Genomic DNA, 23,759 nt, shown 5'->3' with positions numbered 1-23,759 from the left:
AGCATTTTCCTGTATTGTCACCTGTACATTGCAACAAAGTGTTGCAATACATTATTGCTATGTGTTGCTGTATGGCTGTATTTACAATTGCACTGTTTGACAATCAAGAAGCAACATGCTTACCTTTAATATTCAATTGCTTTACCTTTCAAACTACAGTATTAGTGTAACATTTGACAATTTTTTTTCACTGTCATTGTTCCATGTGTCAGCTACTTTCATGGTCTCCTTGCGATTGCATTTTTGAAATACCCATTATTTAGTATGTCAATGCTGTGTGTCAGTGAGTGACCTTCATTGGTTATGGTTGAAAATTATTGAATTCAGTCTTGACTGGAAGTCAATTATCAACACTGGAACAATGCAAGTCACTCATATACAGTTGATGTTGACAAACTAAATACAGAGTATTTCAACGCAGAGTTGATAGTAGACCAAGAAACTGTATATGTACTTGATACATGTACATGTAAACAAAAGCTGAAAAAATTACCTAACATTACGGTTACTGGAACTTTACTGTTCAGGTGATTTTCTTTGAGGTACAGTACACTCAATTTATGTATCACAGCATAGCTTGCCAGTTATTGTAGGGCAATTAATACTTCTGGTTAGAATTCTACCAAATTAACTTTTTTTCTTATTCTTTATTTGAACACTGCTGTTAACATATCAGAATCTGTCATACTGAAATGTAACAGACATGCTTGGTTCAAAGTTCAGAGTTCAAAGGTAGTAAAAGAAACAGATTAGGTACAAAAACACTGAATGTTGCAACAAAATGTACAATATCTTCAACAAGACAATCAAAACATAGCACAGCCTAGTGCACATTGTAGTATAAATATGCACCTAGCATAAAAGTCAAACAATGCCCAGATGTGTGCTGACGAGCATAGTTTTGTTTATGTTTTTACAAATTATGTAGATGAATTGCAAAGATATTATAAGTGGTTGCAAAGAGTCACCATGGGCTTTGTAGAGAACATGAAAGTTGAAAGTGGGTCAGAAATCTGGTATATTATAGGCAGACAGCTTTATGTACTTCAAAATTCTACTATTTATTTCCTAGTAGTGCCATGGTGGCTGACCTTTCCACATGCTGTCATGGTGACGGGGCTAATCTGGTCCTACAGTGAACTTTGCCCACGACCTCTGACCTTCACAAGTAGCTAGATCTCACTCGTTGTACAGGGGGAGTCTTTTAAAGCAAGGTTTTCACGCCACCAGGAGTGCTATTGTATCTTTTCTTTTGTTTTCTCAGAGAAAAAACTATGTGTATGTCTAGAGTATATGAGACTTAGCAAGATAAATTATAAAGTACAGAGTAGAGTGTATGTGTAATAGTGTATGGTGGTAGTGTGGCTATGTCTTGTATACAGCTCAATAAAGATATAAACAGTCACACTGCAAAAAAGTCATTACAAGCCTCAGTTGTTGTTTATTCTTTTCCTGTTGTTTACAGCTATGTACACCAAGGTATGCCGTATGTTGTGAGTTCAAACCCCATTGAATATTTGTCGTATACCGGTATACTATGTACACCTAGGCACATACTACACAGTTGAGTGTGAAACAGGAACACTGGACTCGGCACTGCCAGAAGTATACTGATGAAAGACACATGTAAATTTTGTATTGAATCACACACCTGTTTGGTGCATCATCAGTGAAACAATGGGTTGAGACACGGTTACTCTTCCCGTGGTCGAGAACATGATATGTGTGCATTCATCATGTTATACAGGGGTTGGGTAGGATAACTGTGTGTTATATATATGTTTGCATTCATCATGTAATGTGTGCGGTCATGTTTGTGATGTTTATATGATGAGTATGTATAGTATGTGGATATGTGGTCTTTTCTTTGCACACACTAAGCACAAGTTAGTTGTCTATTCACGTCAATTATGTACACCTGCTATTATACAAAACCAGTTTTACCCTTCTTCTCCTTTGCTAGATATTTCTTTCTTTTCAACACATCACTGCTTTACTCACTGACTACCGTGAATGCTGGAAATTTCCAGCGCAATATACATGTACCTTGAATGATGGAAAATTCCACTGATCCTATGCATGTCAGCAGCATGATAGGAACAACAATTGTAATACTCTGCCCAACATTAAACAAAGCAACTAGAGGCTGATGGCCAATGCCATACAATCTTGTAGTCAATGATGCAAACTGTATGCAGAAGTGTGATTCAGATATGTAAATTTTATGATTCTTATCAATGGAACACATTCATCTACCTCTGAATTGACATTTACTAGTATAAACATTGCATTCCACTGAAGCCATGACCTCTGTGTGACCTTTGATCCCACCCACACCCCCAATTCCCTAGAAACAGTCCCTTTATCTGCCACTGATAACTCTGTTGGTTCGGGCCATACCATTATGGTGAAAGGGTTGAAGGGCTCTTCACCTCATGGAGGAGTCGCATGTGATTTCTACCATCCATGTCAATAATTGATACAGTTAAACTATTTCCCTTTGGTGCTTTAGTTGATACCTGTGTTGATGTCCTGCTATGCCATGGAAAACAATAGGGTTGTACCATCTTTGGTAGAGAAAGGGGTGGCAAAGCTGACAGGACACTGAATTTTCATGACTGCTGTATGTCACATGGTCTCCCCTGATAAAATAAACTGGTGTGTGGATGGTGTATTTACATTCACTGTCTTGCTGAAATAGAACACAGTCTTTTAATGTTCAACAATGCAATACATTTCAAAAATATAGTAATAAAGTCATTTTATTCAGTGAAAATATTGAAGTATGAACCGTAATGACAGAGGCAAACCATCACATCTGATTGGTAAATTAAAGTAAGTACTGCAATTTGATTGGCTTAAAGGCGGAGCCTCCCTTTAAAAGGAAGCCAGGGTATGGCGGTGTTCATAGTGTAAGTGGACACCAAACAGGCAACACGCGGGCATACGCTCCAGAAAATGCCACATTTTTAGTTTTCCCCGGCCGCAAAAACACAGACAGACTGCCAAGCAGTCAGCGCGAAACTGTTGGCGATTTAACTCTGTGGTTTAATAATTCAGCGACGGGAAGACAATTTTTTAGGAAATTCAAGCGTTTGTGGTGGGGAATCATGACCGTTGGCGATTTGACCTGACTGTCAATCAAAAGCTTGCATAAACTCTGCTTGCAGGATTAGCAAATGTCACAAAAGGTTGAGATCAGTTTGTGTAATCAATGTTATTGAAATCAAACATCGTACTGGCCAAGCGTTTGACTGGGAGGAGAACTCCACTAATGCGAGAACCTGGTATTGAAAAGTGCGGCTTAAAGTATTTTATTATACTCCGTACAAATCTGCAGTTCAGGTTTTATCTGCAGCATGATGTGTTCATCTCAAAACTCAAAAAGGATGAGTACTTTTTCCTATGTTTCTTTGGCGACATCAGCTTTTTATGTCCATAAACAAATGTCATATTTACCATAAGTAAAATTTGTCTGTGTGTGATGTATTTACACACTACGGCTGGTATTTCAAGGCATCCAGGTTCCATCAACAGTTTACTTGTGGGTCCCCTTCCTTTTTTTATCTTTCACGACAGTAAACAAATAAGATATGAATCATAAGGAAGCCTGATTAACTGGGCAAGCTGTATTCATAGTCAATCATATGCATAATGGGTACCTGCACTGCCGCTTACGTTTAGAGCAGCGCCCTCAACGACCGTTTAAACTGGACTTATTTGGCAACCCATATTTTATCACAGAGATCTGTCTTTCATTCAATGCACTGTTTTCCAACTTTTCCAAGCTACAGAAATTGTGATTAATTGGAATATTTATTTGCAGATATAACCCACAAAATATATTTGCCTTGCAAGAATTAAAGGGCCAGTAATGCTAACTTTTAAGAATATTTTCACCATTTTTCACCATTTTATTTTGAATTTGAACCAATGTAATTGCTTCTACTTCCTAAAGCATGCTGATATACACAGTATTCAGCTTGTCAACTCAGTCCATACCGTACATGTGTGAACTGCATTGTTATTGCTGAGAGGGAATTCTGGTCCAGACTAGAATTCAAATGTAAACAATAACAATGCATTTTACACAAACACCGGTTAACGCTATGTCAACAAACTAACTATTGGGAATTTCAACATTCTTTCTGGAGTAGAATAAGAAGTTGCAATTGATTTATAAAATAAAATAATGCAAAAGTCATCAAAAGTTAGCATTACTGGCTCTTTAACCCTTTGAGCACAAAGTCAATTTTTGTCACCCTCATAAAATATACATCGGTCAATTTTTGTCACATTTTTGCCAAATTTTTGATAAAAAAACTGTGGCTGATGAAATACTGTGTTCATTTGGTCCAAAACTATCAGTAAAATTACAGAAAAGTTCATAAAAATTGGTCAAATGTTGCACTAAAATTTTGTGAGAAAAAATACAGCACTCAAAGGGTTAATAAAACTGCTAATGCTTCACCTCTAGACTATCTTGAACAGTGGAAATTTCAGGCATGACAAACAAGTATGATTTGTGTGTTCACAGTGTGTTTGGTATATAAATTTTACTGCACTGTCATAGTCGCAGGATTAGAGTACAAACCATAGGTTGTAAAATCATTGCCATTCATCAAAGCCTAGCTATCACTGTGTGTGCTTTGCATGCAATAATGGTGCACCAGTAGTCAGTTCATTGAAAATAAACTTTATTCGTAGTACCACATTCCATACAAAAATATTGTGCACAAGAAAACATAAATATAGAAAATAAAACTCTTCATACAAAATCATATAAGACATGTGTTCATACAAAACCATATAAGATATGTGAATAATTTTATTAAAATTACAATCTCTTTTCTTAGATAAAATATAAATTCACAAATATTACATTTACAATAATGAGTTGTTCACAGCAAAACAATGCCACAAGTTTGGTTTTTTTTGATAAACTTTCAAAAAAAATACATGCACAGGAAATATGTCTTTCTTGTCAAAAATACCACAGAGCTTTCTTCACACACTGCTCCTGTACATGTCACAATGTGTCATATATATTGTTGAAATATTCACCAACTTTTGCCAAAATACTGACTTTATAATTTAACTCTTTGAAGATGAATTTCACTGTCCCTGTTAAAGCTGAGTTTACACACAAATGAAAAAGTCACAAAAGAATTGATGTTTTCATAATCATTCATTTCACATCTTTCCATATCAAACTTTCCTTTTCCCAAATGTCTAATTAACACTCACAAGTGTTCTGAAAACAACAGATGGTTTAATCTGTTCATTTCAATTTCCTATACACAGGTCCATATCACTATAGATAACGGTGAGTTGTGGACAAACCATGACATCGACAGAGTCAAGTTCAAAGATTAAACTGATGGTTTTGACATCAGTGATTTTTGCTAAATAAGACCAATGACTGAAAATAGATATGCAACCTACCGGTACTATAGCAACTGTTTACTTCTCCATAATTTTTTGTTCTGTAAAATAAAATGCATTTTCTTATCTTCAAAAATGTATGTCCAGTCACAAAGTAGAAGCCTTGTAGGCACAACACATTGAGTACAGTCTGCATTGTTATTGTTGACAAATGAGTTCTGGTCTGGTCTAAATTCACTTGTCAACATCAGACATAATTCACATTACAAGGCTGTGCTGACTAGATGAACATTCCAACATGATTTCACAGTACAGCAAAGAAACTGGCTTTCCGTTTCACAGACACATAACACACTAAAACACACTGAGAAATACAGTGAGACACATTAAACCAAGCACAAAAATTGACATGACTGTGTGTTACAATATATGCATCACAATAATAGGATGTTACAATTTGCAAGGACGCAAGCTTTTTTGGATCAACTTTTAACTGCAAATAAAACACACTTAAAACGTCATCACTGAGTGAACTGTAACTCAACTGTAGGGAACCTCTTGTTACATGGACATAGTACAACACAGTAAATATATTTTTTTGATAACTCAGTCTCAAAGTATGCAATATTTGCAAACAGTAAATTTTACGATTTTGTGTCCAATATCAGGATACAGACATACTTCACAGAATTCCAAATCACAATAATGCTGAATGTAATCAGGTAATGATGTCTGCAATCTCACTTTTCATTTCTGAAGACAAAGAGTTGTAAAGTGGAAGGCAGGTTCATGAATAGGCAGGCATTTGTTGGGCCACAACAGTCAAACAATACTTAATAATTTGGTTTGCAATGGTCCCCTTATCCGTAAACATTATTTGTGAGGCATAATTTTCAACTCAGTGACCTTCTGCAATTCTGGTTTTGTTCAGTTTTGTTTCATGGAAGATCATTTTTTTCTCTGAATGCTAAGAAATGTTGTTTTCAAAAGACACCCACTGTTACCTTGGTATGTAAATCTATGGATGAGTTTCTAGAAATTTCTTCCTGTATCAAATAAATCATTTTGTAGCTGTACTGCTTTGATCAGTAATATTATTTAAAACATGGATGGAGAAGTTGGAAGAGGTAGGCAAGTCAAAATAAAAGATCTATATACATGCTGACATGAAAACTCTTACAAGTCTGCAGTAACAAAATGTATAAAGCACCATCACATCTTACTTGTCATTGACACCCCTCTGAGAACAGTCCAGTAACCCAACCACAGTGTGCCGTATAGGGTGGCAATGGAATATTCTACTTACTGTATGGGGTCCATACAAGCACTAATGGAGGGGGGGGGGGGGGTAATGTTGAAAGCTACTCTGCAGGGGCTCTGTCTGCAGAAGACACATTACTGTCAGCAGCGCCACCGTCCAGTGCAGATTCCTCCTTGGTGTCTTCCTCTTGTACAATCATTTCAGCTGCCGGTGCCGGGGTGGTTTCAGCTGCCGGTTCCGGTGCCGGAGTGGTTTCAGCCGCTGGTTCTGGTGCTGGAGTCACTTCAGCTGTCGGTTCCGGTGCCGGAGTTGTTTCAGCTGCCGGTGCCGGAGTTCCTGTAGCAGGAGCCTCATCTTCTGCTTTGCCGGCTGTACAGACATCAAAACAAAATGATTATTTTGAGCTCAGCAGAAACACCAGTATTTTCAAAGTGCAAAAAAATTGTGATGTGTCAGACAATTTTTTTATCAGTTTGGATCTACAATGCCGCAAAGCTACATATACATATATTTTTATAATTGACATTTAAATTATTTTTTTAACTCCTACCTTTTGTTTGTGATTAGTTAAGTCTGCATATGGTATGCCTTTATAAGAATACAGTGATTTTTTAGTAAAATATGCTGTGTTGGGTGTAGCGCCTCCATAATTATGCAATGTTAAGGGATACTACAATATTCTTCTTTCAAGTTAAATATTTCAGAAAATAATACCAAAACTGAGGTTTTTTACAGCAAATATACACCCACTTCATCCTTTGAGTAAACTACTGCTACCATACTAAACATTAGAGTCTCTGCTTTTTGAAATGTATAGTATGAGGGGGTTTCTTGTCATCTTTGATGAGAAATATTGTTTTGAAAAAACTGTGTAGCAACATGCAGCTCCACCTTAAAAGTCTGACATCTTTTATTAGACCACTGTTCTTGCAAACTGAAAGGTCTTACATTTACAGCCTACCTAATAAACTAGCAGCAGGGTTCTCGCTTACGTTCACCACAGTCACAAATTTCGAATATATGTCTGATGAGGCGAAAAAATTGCTACGCCTTCCACCAAGCGTGGCGAAAGCTCATGACCGGGTGCCGTGTTGGGATCATTGACTATAGTCATCTGTGGTCTATTCCGCTCTGTGTCTATGCACCCCATAGACGTGTGTACATATGCTCAAGCATATGTACACATGTCTATAGGGTGCATAGACACAGAGCGGAATAGACCACAGATGACTGTGCATTGACCCATGGTGGTAGTAGAGAGGAACAGTTATGTCCAATGATTAGACTTTGATGATTTTTTCATGACATGTTGTGCAAGTTTTGTTCCAAGAACTCTATTTGTTGTTTGTGTCATAATAAAAGTTAAAAATAAACAGAAGTTTGTATGTCCCTGTCTATTGAATAAACAGAAGGGTCAATATATTAATGAACTTTAGATCTGAACGGAGTCAGACCAACTTTTGTTTCATACATATTTTTGTAATTGAAGGACAGACACGTTTCACAAAGGACCTGGAGTTTTACCGTGCTCCTGGTCATTATTATCTGTAGCTATAAAATTGGCAGAAAATGCGCTCAGCGGTTTATCTGTTGAGGAATTAAAGTGTATGTACAACAGCCCTGGCCTAACATTCGGATAATAAAGTACAAACGTTATTGAAAATAAGTTTTGGTGCAATTTGTATGTGAAATTGATTTGTTGCGTGTGGCTAATAAAAGTTGCTTGTGGCTAAAACAAATTTGATCATTTTAGCCACATTAAGAGACTGTGGCTACAAAGAAAAAATTCCTAGCGCCAACACTGAGCAGTAACAGTGTACTTGCATACAATCTAACATATTACCCAATGCATATCGGTACATGCATGTATCTGAATAAAACCCACAATACAATAATGGATGTACATGAAATCAGTGTAAAACAATTACTACATTGTCTGACAAAACGCATCCACTGAATTGTAATTTTATTAAAATGAGGTCTGGTACCAGATATCACTCAATTAGGTGCCGCACAAATAGGTTTAGAAATACTTTTGTGCCCTTAACAGTGAGGTTTCTCAATCAATTTTCTGCCAGGTGAATATCTCATTGTGGAGACAGCTACTGTCATGATTATTTCAAATTGTACTGTGACTGATCGACAAGTGCCGTGTCTGTTATCTGGTACTGTGTGATCTCCTTATATTTTATCTATTATAAAATATTTGTTTAAGGCTGCGTACACCACAAAGCCTTTCCATTTTATATTGGATTAATAAAGGACAATAATAATTATCAATAATAATAATAACACTGCTAATTTGCAGGTATTAGTACAGTTACATTAAAATGCATTCACTGTCTTACCTGTCTCTGCATCACCGGTTGTTTCCTCTGCTGCTTGGCCATCAGGCTGTTCAGCTGACGCAGGAACATCTTCAGTCTTTTCTGCTGCAGTTTCAGCTGCGGCAACTTCCTCTTTCGCTGCTTCAGGTTCCTTTGCGGCCACTTCCTCTGTTGCCGCTGCCTCAGGTTCCTTCTCCGCTGCGGCTGCAGTGTCGTCGGCCTTTGGCTCTTCAGCTGCGACAGCTTCTGGTTCTGCTGGTGGTCCCTCATCGCCAGGTTGCTGCTCTTCCTTTGTTTTATCACCGGCAGGTTGCGCTTCGCTTTCCTGTTGCTGTTCTTCCTGCGTTGCTGCAGGTGTCTCTTCTGCAGGTTGTTGTTCCGCCGCACCTTCTTCAGCCTTTGCATCACTGGGTTGCTGTTCTGCTGCGGATGTTGCAGCAGGTTTTTCTTCTGACGGTTGCTCTACCGCCGCAGCCGGTTGTTCCTCGCTTTCTTTCTCTGCTGCCGGTACTTCACTGCTAGGTTTCTCTGACTCTGCTGCCGGTTCTGGCTCCACCGCCGGTGTCTTTGCAGGTGAGGGCGCTGTTGGCTCTGTATAACCACATAAGGAAAATAAGAAATTATGATATTCTAAGTCATGGAAAAAACAATGACATTACAGCAATGTTTGGATCAAAAATATTCTGAAATTTATAGTATTACAGCTCACATACTGTTATGATCTCATTCTCTAACGTACCCATTATGATCATTTTTACCGTATGACATATTATCCAACATTTTCATCACTTTTTCACTTCATACACAAATATCCGTACTTATGCTGTTAAAGATTTATTTAGATGTGTCACAAGACCTGACAGTCTGAAATGTTATTTAATTTTTTCAGGAATCACTGTTTTAGAATAATGTAATGATTAACATTTGTCTCCATATATGACGACCCAAACCATTTTTCCATACAAGCAAAATTTCTGTACTGCACAATTATGAAGGATTATCAACTGGGTCATATACATGTGCCGTCCTGGTAGAACTAACATAACACATGATTCAATAATATACTACTTTTCTCTTTTTTTCCCACAAAATCATACAGATTCTTTATTACCTTATGTGTTAAAAATGTCTTCATGATATTAACTTTACTGTCAATTAGAAATCATTATGTTGCTAATCTGGTGGCAGAATGTGATGACAAAATAAAGCAAAGGTCAATGCCTTTCACTGCTGAAGGAAAATGCCAGGCAAAGTTGATTTGACAATAATTCCAGCTCTCACTGCACTTAAACTAGAATTCAAAAAAAATTGACTCAAATTATTAATAAAAGGGTTGAAAATAAAACATAATCAGTTACCAAAGCCTTTAAACCCCATTTTTAAGTATGATCAAACTAGGCTACACACACAACATTAAGCAGAGCAAAGATTTGAAGACACTTGTAAATTTTCTTTGTACCTTTTTCTTCTTGTGTTTCCTTTGTCACTTCTGCTGTGCTTTCCTTGGCTGCTTCTTCAGGTTTTTCAGCAGCCTCTTCTACGACTCCTTGAGGCGTCTCAGATTTTTCTTCAACCTGAGGAGTCTTGCTGACCACCTCGGGAGTGGCGGTCTTTTCTGGTGGCGTCTTGACGACTTGATCACTGGCTTTCGGTGCCGTGGTAACCCTGGATGGTGGGTCGTCAATGGGTGACTTGAGGAGCTTTAATGACTTGAATTGCTCCCTAGAAGAGCGGCCGTAATCACCTGAGGGAAACATTAATAGCATTGACATGTTACAGAGGCATGTTATGGATATTGGTGGATTGAACTTTCTGCTGACATTGACAAGAAAAATTGCAGACTTAAAGAAAGGGCATAAAATGAGCTACAGTCACTGTGCTACTTTTTGGCATTAGTTATGTGAAGAAATGCCAAGTATTTCAAATCAATATGACAGGTGCCAAATAGACAGTGTAGCATTTGGATTCAGAAGAGCCATGGATTGCTAAAACACGTTCAGGACAATTGAAAATCATCACACTTCGAGGGAAGTTTACCCTGCACAATTCAAAAATCCTGCACAAATTTGTTCTATTGTGCTATACACCTTGAAATTAAACCATGTAATATACCTGATAGTCATTGTTAAGACTTTGTTTTGAAATGTTATTTAAAAACCTGAAGGCAGTTTACACAACCAACAACCTATTTCAGCAATTTGTCATGAGAGGAGTTCAAATCTACACTTGCCCCATGTTTGTAGGCATATAAATATCAAAACAGAGTAAAATTGAAGGGAGAAACTTCAGTAGAATGACGCAAATTCAGCAGACTGTCGCATAGATCTTGGAGGGAACATGACGGCCAAGACACTGGGGACATATTTCCGTATTATAATGACTTCATCAGATATTTGAACTTCAAGATTGTTGTTTAAGGGATCAGTGTGGAAGTATATAGGTTGAATGCAAAGCAGGACACCCTGAGACAATTAACCAAAAACAATGAGTTTGTTTCCCATGCATGTTTTTAACTATCAATGGTCACTAACAAATGTAAAAAATATGTTGCAAATAACGATGACACTTTGGCAAAATTATTAATAGTACAAAATATTCTACTTCAATAGTCATTGATCAAGGGGCAATGAGTTAACATCATACTGAGATTTGTATCTACAAAAGTTACTGAGAAATGCACAATGAAAACAAGAGTGTTGCTGTCTTTGGCTAAAATGCTAGACAGTGTATAGTGGATAGATAGGTATATGTATATTGGGATCAGTGAGTTTTATTTGGAATTTAATACTGACTGAATGGACGTCATGTTGATGAGAGGAAAATTTCAATAATTTAGCAAGGAGGTACGTGTGATATTGTTAGAGCGGATTAACAAGAGGACACAAAGTTTTCGTAAAACGGTATTTCATGGAAATTAAATTTTTGATATTTGGTGAGTGTCATCCTACACAGCAAGAAAACTGCATTCAGATTTCAGTACATGCCTGTAACAGGGTCTGATCAGTACCTGTAACAGTCCCTAAGAAATAACGTCTGTTTCAGGACCGGTGAAATTGGTCAGATATCAGGGGCACATGTATGAACAGGTCTGTATGGGTATATAGTGATGTGATTTCTGAGTGTATCCAGTGCTGTGACCACATGACTGAAATACACTTGTACAAACAGTGGTGTGTCAGTGTTGAATTTACAGGGCCTGTCACAGTGCTTCAATATTTGTCAGATTTCAGGGGTGTATATTTTCAGAAAAATGGGCTAATTTTGATGACAGAAATGAATACAGGCATAAATGTGTGCACATTAAAAAACATTATTGACCCTGTTACAGGTCTGTATTCACATTGCTGTGTACAGTCCTGTAAATACAGTGTTGAGACAGGCAGAAATTTCAGACCCTGTCACAGGTCTGTGTCCACAAGTCCTGTCCCCTCAGCTCTGGATATAGACCTGTACATCGGCCCCTGTCATAGCAATGGGACGTCTTTGCTGACACAGACCTGCACCACAGAGTTGTGTCAGGGTCTGTACATGGCCTGTCATAGGGACAAAGCTGACATATCTCATTTGACCAACTATTGTAATTATTAAGGGTAAATTTTTTTTGCTGTACCGTATATGATTAGAATGTAACAACTTACCAGAAGTTGGCGTTATAGTTCTGTAGGTATCCATGCGACTTGTCTTGGTACTTCCAGAACCAAGTCTGTACCCAGCACTTGTGGGGTCCTCACCAGTACCTGTGACAATGAGAGAGAGAGAGAGAGAGAGAGAGTGAGAGAGAGTGAGAGAGAGAGTGAGAGATAGACATAGACAGAGAGAGATATTACTTGTAATATTCAGCAAAGCTGGATTTAAATGAAAACAAGAAATTTTTCACAAATTTGACTATGCAGTAAAAAATTTCCAGTCTTGATTTGAAAAGCTTATCCAAGTGTCTATGATTTGACAGAGATTTTTGTCTCTTCGATAAATTTGAACCAATCAGAATTTGTGAAAATACGGAATTTATTGTGTCTGACAAGTGGCATGATGTTTTCCGATTGGAAATATTATCTCGCAAAATCACTTCTTTTATTACTCACAAGTCTCCCTCTCTCACCCATGGAGACATGCCAAATGCCAACACCTACAATAGCCTCTTTGTAACAAAAGATATTACACGGATGACTGGGTTTATTGTTGCATTCATGGCCTGCCTTTAAACACTGCAATGCAACTGCCAGACTGTTTGTGTCCACACACACATAAACCCAACTCTGTTGTGATAATACCATTTAATGCCCCAGTGCTCTGACATTTGACCTCAAATTTCAAAGGCGGTAACAATTACTATGACTCAATTTAAGCGACTCGGGTATCTGACAGTTAACCCTTGTATCCCACTAGGTTACCTGTCAACAGAATAGCCCTCTCTACAACCATGTGGTACAGAAGGGTTACTATTGGTTTTTCCTTTATAAAAAAATAGGTTGTAGGTTCTTCATAAAAAATGTTTTCATATCAGACCGGCAAAGTATCAGTCTCTCAAATGAAACAAGAAATTCTTAACAATGCCAGAAAGAATCTTGCAACTTTGAACGTGTTGAAACCACTTTATTCGAACTCACTTGCCCTGATGTCCAGTAGTTTTTTCAGATACTTAGCGGCGAATGCATTGATGTTGTCTGGCTGAGTCCGGAGGACTTCCCTTGACAGTGAGGTGATGATATTCCGTAATCCCGGTGGGATTGAAAGCGACTCTGGTCCGTACCTGACCGACATCGTTATCAGTCTCTCTTGGGTAGTACTGCAAAATAACATGGTACAGACTTTATTTGGAATGTTTCTCACAAAAATTCATACAAAGAATCACACTCTTGGATTTTATCCAGTCACATTCCCTTATAAATAGCAAATTTCAGCCTCTAAGTACACAGCTGATTATAAAATGAAGCATTTCATTTTCAATTCATTCCTTTGCAGAGTATTTTAAGATGTGGGAACACATAAGCAGGTTGCATATCAAGAAATGAAGATACACAATGATTATAATATTAAAACGCAACAAGTGCTACCAAGAAATTGCTGAGTCAGCAGATATTATTGTAGAGAAAGGGATTTTCTCTTGAATCAATCTGGCAAGGTGATTCAATCTTTTGCATACACTTTTTTTGAAATGCTTTTCCATACTGAGACTTTGTGAAACTTTCAAGACGGCGATGACATAAAGATTGGTATCTTCTTAATTCATATGTAGGTCAATGGAATTACTATGGTATTATTGCAAGACTCATGGGTAGTCTCTCTCTTTGAGAACATTCATTCTAAAGTCAGCACTTCAATTTTTCAGTACCTTCAACACAAATTATCAATTTACAATATGGGAGATTTCATCAGCTGTAGGATATTATTAATACAAGTATTTTAATTTGGTCCCTCTATTAAATTTTTCAAGGATTAATACTTCACTATATTTCTGCTTTCAATAATTTGCCATCTAAACACAGCCTCAATGTTATTGTTGACAAATGATTTCAATCCCATCTAGGATTCATTTAACAACAATCACATTGTGTACACCTTCTTTAGGAAGGAGAAGAAAACATGGCTTTTCTCTGGGGAAAAAATCACCCTTTATCAAGTCTTTTCCGTTTTTCCATAGAATGTTGTATTATTTCCACTTTAATCTAATTATACTAGAAGACTTGTACAAATTAGGGGCCATCGATAATAAAAGTGGATGCTTGATCAATGTAATTCCTTCAATTAGGACAGAAGGGGAGGGTAAGAGAAATGTGTGAAAGGGGTGAAAATCACCTGAGAATTTTCAGTCTTTCCTAAACTCCAAAAACGTGGCAATGTAAGAGGAAATACAGAACTGTGTGACATTAGATGACATGACCGGCGTGAACTTGGTATTGTCAGTCACTTGATAGTCAATGATACGTAGCTTGTCAGGCTATCAAGACTGGTCAATCTGATATATGTTACAGGGGTGTGAGAACGACCCAATGCAGGGAATACTTTTAACAAAGAATAGAAGATGCTTCTTTATTTATTCTAGAGACGACAGTATTCTACAAGGATGAAGATTTAACCAATTGAAAAATAAATGAATTAAAAGTGAAACACTGCGTTGCAAGAAATACTTAGAAATGTTATATCAGTTATCACCTTGGAACATGAAATCATTGAGAGTTCAGTTTGATCATTATGTGTACTTTTAGAATTTTTTTGTGGGATTGTAGTACAGTATGTGGCATTTGTGTGTGCATGTACATAAAGGCATCATTCTGACATCACTGACTTAGATTTTGATATTTGGCATCAGAAATTTTGGTTTTTTTGAGGGGGGGAGGGGGAGGGAGGAGATCTTGACAACGTTGGTCCTGCATCAGCTTTTACAACTGACGTCAACTTTCATTTGGGGATTTCAGTGTTACTTTTTGTCTGGCACACTCAGAGTCACTTGAGGGTTGGTAAAGCACATGCCCATCCTCCCTGACTGACATTGAAGAGCATGGACCAGCATGCACTTTGTTAGCAAACTAGTGAGGGTGCAGTGGTAGAATAGTCACATAGTTGTTTCAATAAGCCATGACAATATTGAACTAAAACCCTGATCAGAATAAAGTGATCAAACAGTTATTTGTCTCCCATATGTTACGAAATTGTTGAGGAAGGACAGCTTAGATTCTATAATGAGTGTGGTTATATTTCATGATTTTGAGGTAATTTCCTTTTTTTTTATTAGCAATCAATATATTGTGCCACAATATATTCCAGGACCTCCGTTATTGGGTTGGCGTCTTATACTAGTAGTCTAACTCCTTGATTAGAGACATGGTTCTTGTGTGATAAGGGACTGGACACAAATTACAGGGGGGGGTGGGCCGGTGTTTTTTGGGGGTGGGTCGCCATTTTTCGCGCAAGCATTTTTGAAGGGTCATAAAATTTTGTGCAAGCCTATGGGGGAGGGTCACCTTTTTTCATGCATCAAAGCTGAAATTGCATGTGCACGTTATGGAATACTGAAAAAAGAAAAAATACCTCCTGGCACTTTCATTTTCTGCCATTACCATTTTCGGCGCGCCCTTCGGGCGCAAATTTCAGGTATAATAAACAATGTATTGATGATCCAAGCAGCCACATTGATTTAAGTTGTTATGATTTCTACTTATTCAACACTATTGTGCATAACTGTCCCCTATAATAACTCTTTCAATAACAATTTGGGAGATTACTTATTTGACATCATTCTCCCATTGACAATACATTGGGTATAGGTCGGTGTCAAACGTTCATGTCGCTGTATGTACATTTTTTAATTTTTTGAGGACATTGACAGAATACAAACTGTTCAGAATAGTGCATAGTGTCATCAATAACAACTGGAAGCTTCAGGTCGAAAAACTTTTGAATAACAATTTAGGATCAGATAACCTATGAGTTATTTGTAGTTTCCTCATAGCCTACAATGTATAGTGAATCAACATTTTGGTGAAATTCCAAAATCAAATTTCTTGCACAACCATTGACTTGAAACCACTCTAGTCTAATCATGAATATTAACACTAATAATTAGGTGTACATTAATGCACAGGTTTACCAAGTTTTGTATTGGAAAAAAATTATTCATAGTTTCATCATAGACTGCCATGTATAGTGAATGGACATTTCAGTGAAATTCCAAAATCAAATTTCTTGCACACCCATTGACTTGAAACTACTCTAGTCTAATCATGAACATTAATACCAATAATCAAGTGTACATAAATGCACAGATTTTCCTATTTTTTATTGGAAAAAAATTATTCATAGTTTCATCATAGACTGCCATGTATAGTGAATCGACATTTAAGTGACATGCCAAAATCAAATTTCTTGCACAACCATTGACTTGAAACCACTCTAGTCTATCATGAACATTAGTACCAATAATTCAGTGTACATAAATGCACAGATTTACCTATTTTTGTATTGGAAAAAAATTATTCATAGGTTTCACCATAGACTGCCATGTATAGTGAATCAACATTTCGGTGAAATTCCAAATCAATTTCTTACACACACATGGACTTGTAACCACTCTAGTCTAATCAAGAACATCAATATCAATAATCAAGCATACATAAATACACAGATTTGCCAAGTTTTGTATTTAAAAAAAATTATTCATAGTTTCTTCATAGACTACAATGTATAATGGATCCACATTTCATGCGAAATTCCAAAAACAAAGTTATTGTACACAGATGCACGTGTTACCACCCTCTTCTAATCAAGGACAATGATGTCAATTATTCAGGGTCATATATACACAAATAGTGCATATTTTTTAATTCTGAAAATTTTTTTTTACAGTTTTGTCATAGACTCCCATGTATAGTGGATCAACATTTTATGCGAAATTCCAAAAACAAAGTTATGTACACAGATGCACATTTTACCACCCTCTTCTAATCAAGCACAATTATGTCAATTATTGAGGGTCCATATATGCACAAATAGTGCAAATTTTTAATTCTGAAAATTTTTTGACAGTGTTGTCATAGACTCCCATGTATAGTTTTGTCATAGACTCCCATGTATAGTGGATCAACATTTTGACAGAAATTCCAAAATCAAATATCTTGTTCACATGTGCACTTGTAAACAACCCATGCTAATCAAGTATATCTATATCAGTTATTAAACATCTCTATATGAACAGATATAGCTAGTTTTATACTGGAAAATACACGTTCGTAGTTTTCTTATAGTCGACTACATGTATCAACATTATCGATAAAATCTAAAAATTACATTTTTTGTACAGGCATGCACTTTTTACCTGCCACTTCAAGCAAAGTACATTTACATGAATTATCACACACATATGATTTGATATTTCTTGGACAACGCGTTATATCGGCCACATTTTGCCTTCCTTTCGGGAGGGCGACTTAAAAAGTATAGCAAGTCAGAAGGGGGTCTTTAACACATTGCGGGATTTTTTGGGGGGTATTGATAACAGGGGAGGGTCACTTATTTTCATGCACGGATAAGGGGGAGGGTCACTAATTTTTGTGCATGAACTTTTGAAGGGTCACTATTTTTACGCAGCGGTTTTTCGAAAAACACCGGCCCACCCCCCCCCTGTAATTCATGTCCAGTCCCTAACAAAGTACGATAATGACAGACTCTACAACTTAGAAGTTGAACGAGGTTGTCCAGCAACCCACCTTGGACTACAGATACGGTCCCAAAAGGTTTACTGGACAAACAGGGGCATAGGCAGACTTGACAGTTAAACAAACACAACAGTAGCGGCAGTAAATAATAAACCTATTAACAACCACTTGTGCTTAAACCGATCAAATATCATCGGCATGCCAGGACACGATTGGACGATACTCCGTTCAACGACACAACTATGTCTGGTAGTGCAGGGTGATACGTTGGCATGCCACGAAGTTCACTGATACGCACTGAAAACAAATTATTACAGGTCGCCATTTACTGAACTTCTTTGACATTTTCCCCAAATATCAACATCGAAGATTGTAGCATAATGGTAAACATGTAGAGATAATTTTGGGAAATTTCACCTGTCAGTTTTCGTACTTTCTCGGTCACTTCACAAACACGGTATACGGTATCATATTGTTAGTTACACCGCAGTTTATACAGCTGGGTTGAGGAGGTACAGTGCCGAACTTGTGTTCATGTACTGGGGACGAGATGAGGAGTGAGCTTGTGTATCATTCATATTTTTGGACATTTATCTTTGGAGATAGAACTGTGATTAAATCAAACTATGGTCTGTTTCCTTAAACCGTGCAACAGGTGCAGGTAGCTAGATCTATAGAAGGTATTGAAGTACAGTTATGTGTTAAATCAGGGACCGCGACTGCATGTGGTTATAAAATCATGGACTTGACTCGCGTCTGAACGAATCGGAAACTTCAGATTTCATGAAAAGTGTATATCTTCGATTTCCACAGGGAACCTACCTGATTGAGAAAGTGCTCTTCCAGGCGTCAATGATTGAGTGCTCAATGCTTGTAATCTGGTAACAAGTGCTTTGTCTATTGTCATTTATGGAATTACCATTTGAATGGGCACGTAAAGTTTGTTTTTGAAAAGCCTAAGGGTTGCCATCGAGCTGAATGCGCATGCGTATTTCTTACACCTGGCATTTGATTGTTGTCGCTTACCAAAGTTGTTTTCACCACTGACATCGTTTGAGCCTCACAGGTCACACTAGTGCATGACCCCGGTACACATGACTAACGATGATATAGACTTTGCCTCAACCACATTTTCTTCTCAATGATAACATTGAAGTTCATATTACGGATTCACCCGTACCAAACAAGGACTGAGTGCCCCTCCCCTCTCGGCTTGGGATGAAAGCATCTCCCATCCCTCTCGATAGTGTCCAACCTCAAATAGGCTGTCAACTCAGTACTGTTTCCTCTCTGTCCCTGTGTCCCTAATACCGGGGGTGTACTCTTGATATTGTCATATTGGGGTGGGCTGACCCAGTTGAAAACATCAACCCATGTATTTGCCAAGAAATATGACCCATTGTTAGGGATTTAGCAGCCAAGTTAGTTCTTGGTAGGGGAAAGTTTTCATCGTCACCGTTGGCCTTATCTAATCTGGCATCCGATAAACCATCTGTGGAATATAAGCTTACAGTTAGCTGTGATGACTTGGAAATGTGTCAATAGTTTTAGCCCTCCATATTTATCAATTGATTTTCAAGAGCTTATTTTATCAAATGTTTCCAGACGTTTCACAAGATCTGCTGTCAGTAACAAATTAATGATGCCCGTTTCCCGTCAACAAAAGGGTGGAAACACTTTTCTGAATAAAGGCAATACTCTACCCTCTGATATAAAATCTCACAAAGAAATTTGTAATTTTGAATTTTTAGTGAAGAAATATGTTTAATTTGTACGCATTTGTTTTTGTGATTTTGTGATTTGTCAATTTTTGTAATGTACCTTTGTAATTTTTGTTATGTTCTAGGCCTACTTGTCAATTTTTATATTTATTTGTTGTGTACATTTATAGCTTTTTAATGCAGGACGTCATGGGAGATAACAGAACAGATTTGTGTGGGAAATGAATTGACTTATTCCTGTTAAAGTAAAGTAAAATAAATAATAAATATATGTGGGAAAAAAGATTTGCTTTTGGGAATTTTCACCTTCATTATGTTAGATGTGAAAGTTTTCCTAAAGCATGGGACATTTGCTTTTTTATCGACCAAAGTTCAGGGCTTTTTTTCGGATGAAAAATCGAGCAATGTTTAGGGATTTTTGCAGAAAAATCTACCCATTGCATGTTTTGTGATTTTTTTTGTGAAAAAGTGACGCCGGCTGGGCGGCACATACCCGTACACTGTGACCGTTTCTATGGGAGTATCCCCTGGGTTCCTGTGTCCGTGTGTCTGTCTGTCTGTCAGTTTGTCATAGTTTTTGGCGAACATTTTTTCCAACAGTATTAAAAGCTGGTGCTTGATTTGAAAATGGAGAGGATATGTTTAGAAAAAGTGGTGTATAGAACATCTCCATGGCAAATCTAGACTTCCGCCGCGCCAACGTCGGATTGGAAATAACAAATCAAGAAAGAGCAGAAACAATTGAAATTGAAGATCCCAGAACAAATAAATTCGTTGAGGCTAGTTACAGTAAGATTACGCGCCATACCCCATGAGTGTAGAATGCGCTTAATATGGAAGCATATTCACACAGTCAAATTTTAAATATTATTTGTTTCTGATCTATCTCGTGGGAGCTCATTTTAAAACTATTGAAGTAAACAAAATTCGCTGTCTTATTTTCCCGAAAATCGAAAACTGTGTATTTCCCCCGTAGAGTAAACAGAGGAATTGAACACATTTTGAATTTAAAATATCGAACTGCTATGCAATTTATTTCTTTATCACCCAACTTTGCACGATGACTCCTGATTATTATTCTTCATTCGTTAAAAGTATGGTTGAAAGCTGCATTGAGGAAAGTACAGCAAAAGTCTCTACAATATTGAAACTTTTCGATGTGTCGCGATCGTCGTCTGCGGGCATTCTTCTTGATGACGTCACAACGAATACAACACAACTGGCACGCACGAGAATAGATTCTCTCGTCCACTGAGACGAACAATTGAAAGGTCACGTGACGCTGATTACATGGAATGATTGGAACTTTCAGCGTCAGGACGGAGGCTGTAGGCCATTCCTATCCATGGATCCAGATACAAGTCAAACCTTCACAACAAACTTTAATTTTGGCAGTGACGATATCCCGCCACACATGACGTCATACTATAAAGATTTCATTCTGGCTAAACGATACCTAAAGCCACAGCCTGAAAAATCCGTGCCGCCCCCAACGCCAGCAGAGGTGAGTAGAAAATACTGTCACAAATTACGGTCGTCATAATTGAACTTTTGAACGTTGCGTTTCTTGGATGTTGTGAATCGTAAGATTCCTGAATAACTTCATTCAATAAAGAGTATCTCTCATATGCTGAGGGCCGTTAAGAACTGTCAGCCGCAGAGTCCTACACCGTCGCGATTATCGTATGCAAGCAGGTTGTTACAAAGTGCAAGTACAATGTAGCATTTTAGGAGTGAGACAACCCTAAGAACCCGCCATAGATATTGCAGCATCAGCCAATTCCATCGGTTAACATGCAGAAATGCAGGAAAGCGTTGTTGTAATTTTGTCATTGTCTCGAATCTTTCACAAAAGTTTTTGAAAATCATATTCAAAACGTGGTATCGCGGTGCTATATTTTGAGATAAATTGGCGAGATCATTTCTTTCTGTACGAATTTCAAAGAACCTTCGAAATAATGCTGACTTTGGGCTATTGATAAATATATCATTATGCATGCATAAATAATAATGTATGGCATACGCCTATATAAGAAGTGTTTCAAAAAGTAAGATGGGAAAACTACTTTTCTCGTATTTCACGTCTACTCAGTCTACCCTATACAGTATATGCAGATATCAGAAAAAATGATAGTATGTCCTACAAGTGTTTGCCATGTGTTTTGATCAAATGATCAGAAGGCATGACAACAAAGAGAAACCTGTAGTTTTTGTAGTTGAAAATGCTTTGGGTAGGGGTACTGCAGGACCATTTGATAAAAAAGAATATGGTGATGACCCTCTTTTTTCTGTTTATTTTTGACGTTGGAATAGATCAGAGCGCAACATTAGCCAAAACTTGAAAAATTGCAATATTCTCTGTCAGGGATTATTGCATTAGTGTGTAATATTGAAATAATGTGTTTTGTTAAAATCGTCAAAATACAAAAAGCATATGTTAGTGATACTTTAGGACCTCTTAGTCAAGATGGAGGTCGGCTGCCCCCTTTTCCCCGGTAATTTATGTCGCTATATTGAATAAGAGCAAAGTCAGGAAAATGAAATAATTTTCTGACAAGCACCGTGGTGGGTTTTTGTTGTGAATTATCAAGAAATGAGGAAAAATAAAAACAAACTGTGTAAAATCAGGATAACCGTATGGTAGGGTAGGACCGCCTACGTCAAAAACTAGTATGGGGACCCTCCTTATTTATTCTAATATTCAGAGCAAAGCGTATACAAAAACTAGAAATATAGCAAATATACGTACCACCGTAAGTTAAATTCGGCAAAATAATATTGGGTTTATTACATTCCATACTGTCGAAAATGTGAGCGCATTGTGTAATACATTGTTTTCGAACGCCAGCGTGTCCAGTACTGCTACACCAAAAATATTATTGCAACTCCTGTCTCTGGCAGGTTACCACGATGGCGAACTTTATTCATTTTGTCAATTATTATTATTTTTCGCTTTTATTTTGGCGTAAAGCATTAATAATCCAACTTTTTATAGTGTTTTTTGTCGCTATTCTCTCATAACTATTAACACTTATCTCAGCATTGAATAATATCGCTCATGATTGTACATTTAAGAGATGATCGTCAGAGAAATTAGAGGAAATGGGTTCTGTAGGTTTGTTACAGTTTTGCAAGGGTAACCGCAAAAATATCGGCGGGGAGTTGAGTAACGCAAAGACATTTATAACGGACAAAAAAAGAATAAAATCTCGGCTACAGCTTACGACTATGGCAAGTCAAACCTTGCAGTATTCTTGAAAACCTATTTTTTTTAAAACACCCTCTTTCTTTTTGTAAAAAGACTCTTTTCTCATTGTATAAACCTAGTTTATTTTTCAAGCGGATGTGGCTGCATGTACCAAAATATTGACAAGAATGTTTGATGCAAAATTGCCAGACAATTGTGGTTGTCTTACAGATTTTCCTCTGCAAATTATTCTGTGTTGATGGTAGACGAGTTTCTGTTAGTTCACGTGAAACACTCATGCCAGAGGAATAAATTGTCCCGGGCAAGCAGAACAGCGCCCTCGCGAGGCCTCGGCGTAACACTTATACGAACGATAACATAGAGTCATATTATGCCGTTTCTTGCAAAAGTACATTCAAGTTCATATAAACTTCTTGTTTGTTTCTTCGAACGTTTAAAATGTCTGTCTTCAGCGACAGTTTGCAAGACAATGAGATCTATGGTATTTCAATATAATCTAAGCAGAAATACACATCAATATTAATAGATATCTGTCTTTGAAATCATACACTGATGATGGCAGCTTTATCAACCGTAACTTCTAATGTATTTTGCGAGTGTTTTTTCCCTGCTTGTATCATACAGATTCTTAAAATATATTTATCGCAAAATCATAACTTACGAAACGCCCTGTGGACACAATCGTAATTTCAGTCTGGCGCAGAA

At 37.3% G+C, this 23,759-nt stretch overlaps 1 protein-coding gene across 1 annotated transcript; it reads right to left on the bottom strand.

The window, feature by feature from the left end:
• Window positions 1–4,810: 4,810 nt before the first annotated feature.
• LOC139127241 (myristoylated alanine-rich C-kinase substrate-like) lies at window positions 4,811–19,098 on the bottom strand. The gene is made up of 6 exons (XM_070693152.1): window positions 18,948–19,098; window positions 13,581–13,759; window positions 12,612–12,710; window positions 10,433–10,717; window positions 8,995–9,564; window positions 4,811–7,015 (listed from the first exon to the last, which is right to left on the bottom strand). Exons 2-6 carry the CDS (start codon window positions 13,732–13,734, stop codon window positions 6,747–6,749), a joined length of 1,377 nt encoding a protein of 458 aa, XP_070549253.1. The 5' UTR covers window positions 13,735–13,759; window positions 18,948–19,098; the 3' UTR covers window positions 4,811–6,746.
• Window positions 19,099–23,759: the final 4,661 nt, after the last annotated feature.

The sequence above is a fragment of the Ptychodera flava genome, unplaced genomic scaffold (assembly GCF_041260155.1).
Source record: "Ptychodera flava strain L36383 unplaced genomic scaffold, AS_Pfla_20210202 Scaffold_30__1_contigs__length_3116999_pilon, whole genome shotgun sequence".
Classification (NCBI taxonomy): domain Eukaryota; kingdom Metazoa; phylum Hemichordata; class Enteropneusta; family Ptychoderidae; genus Ptychodera; species Ptychodera flava.
This window is presented reverse-complemented; position numbering and strand designations above follow the sequence as displayed.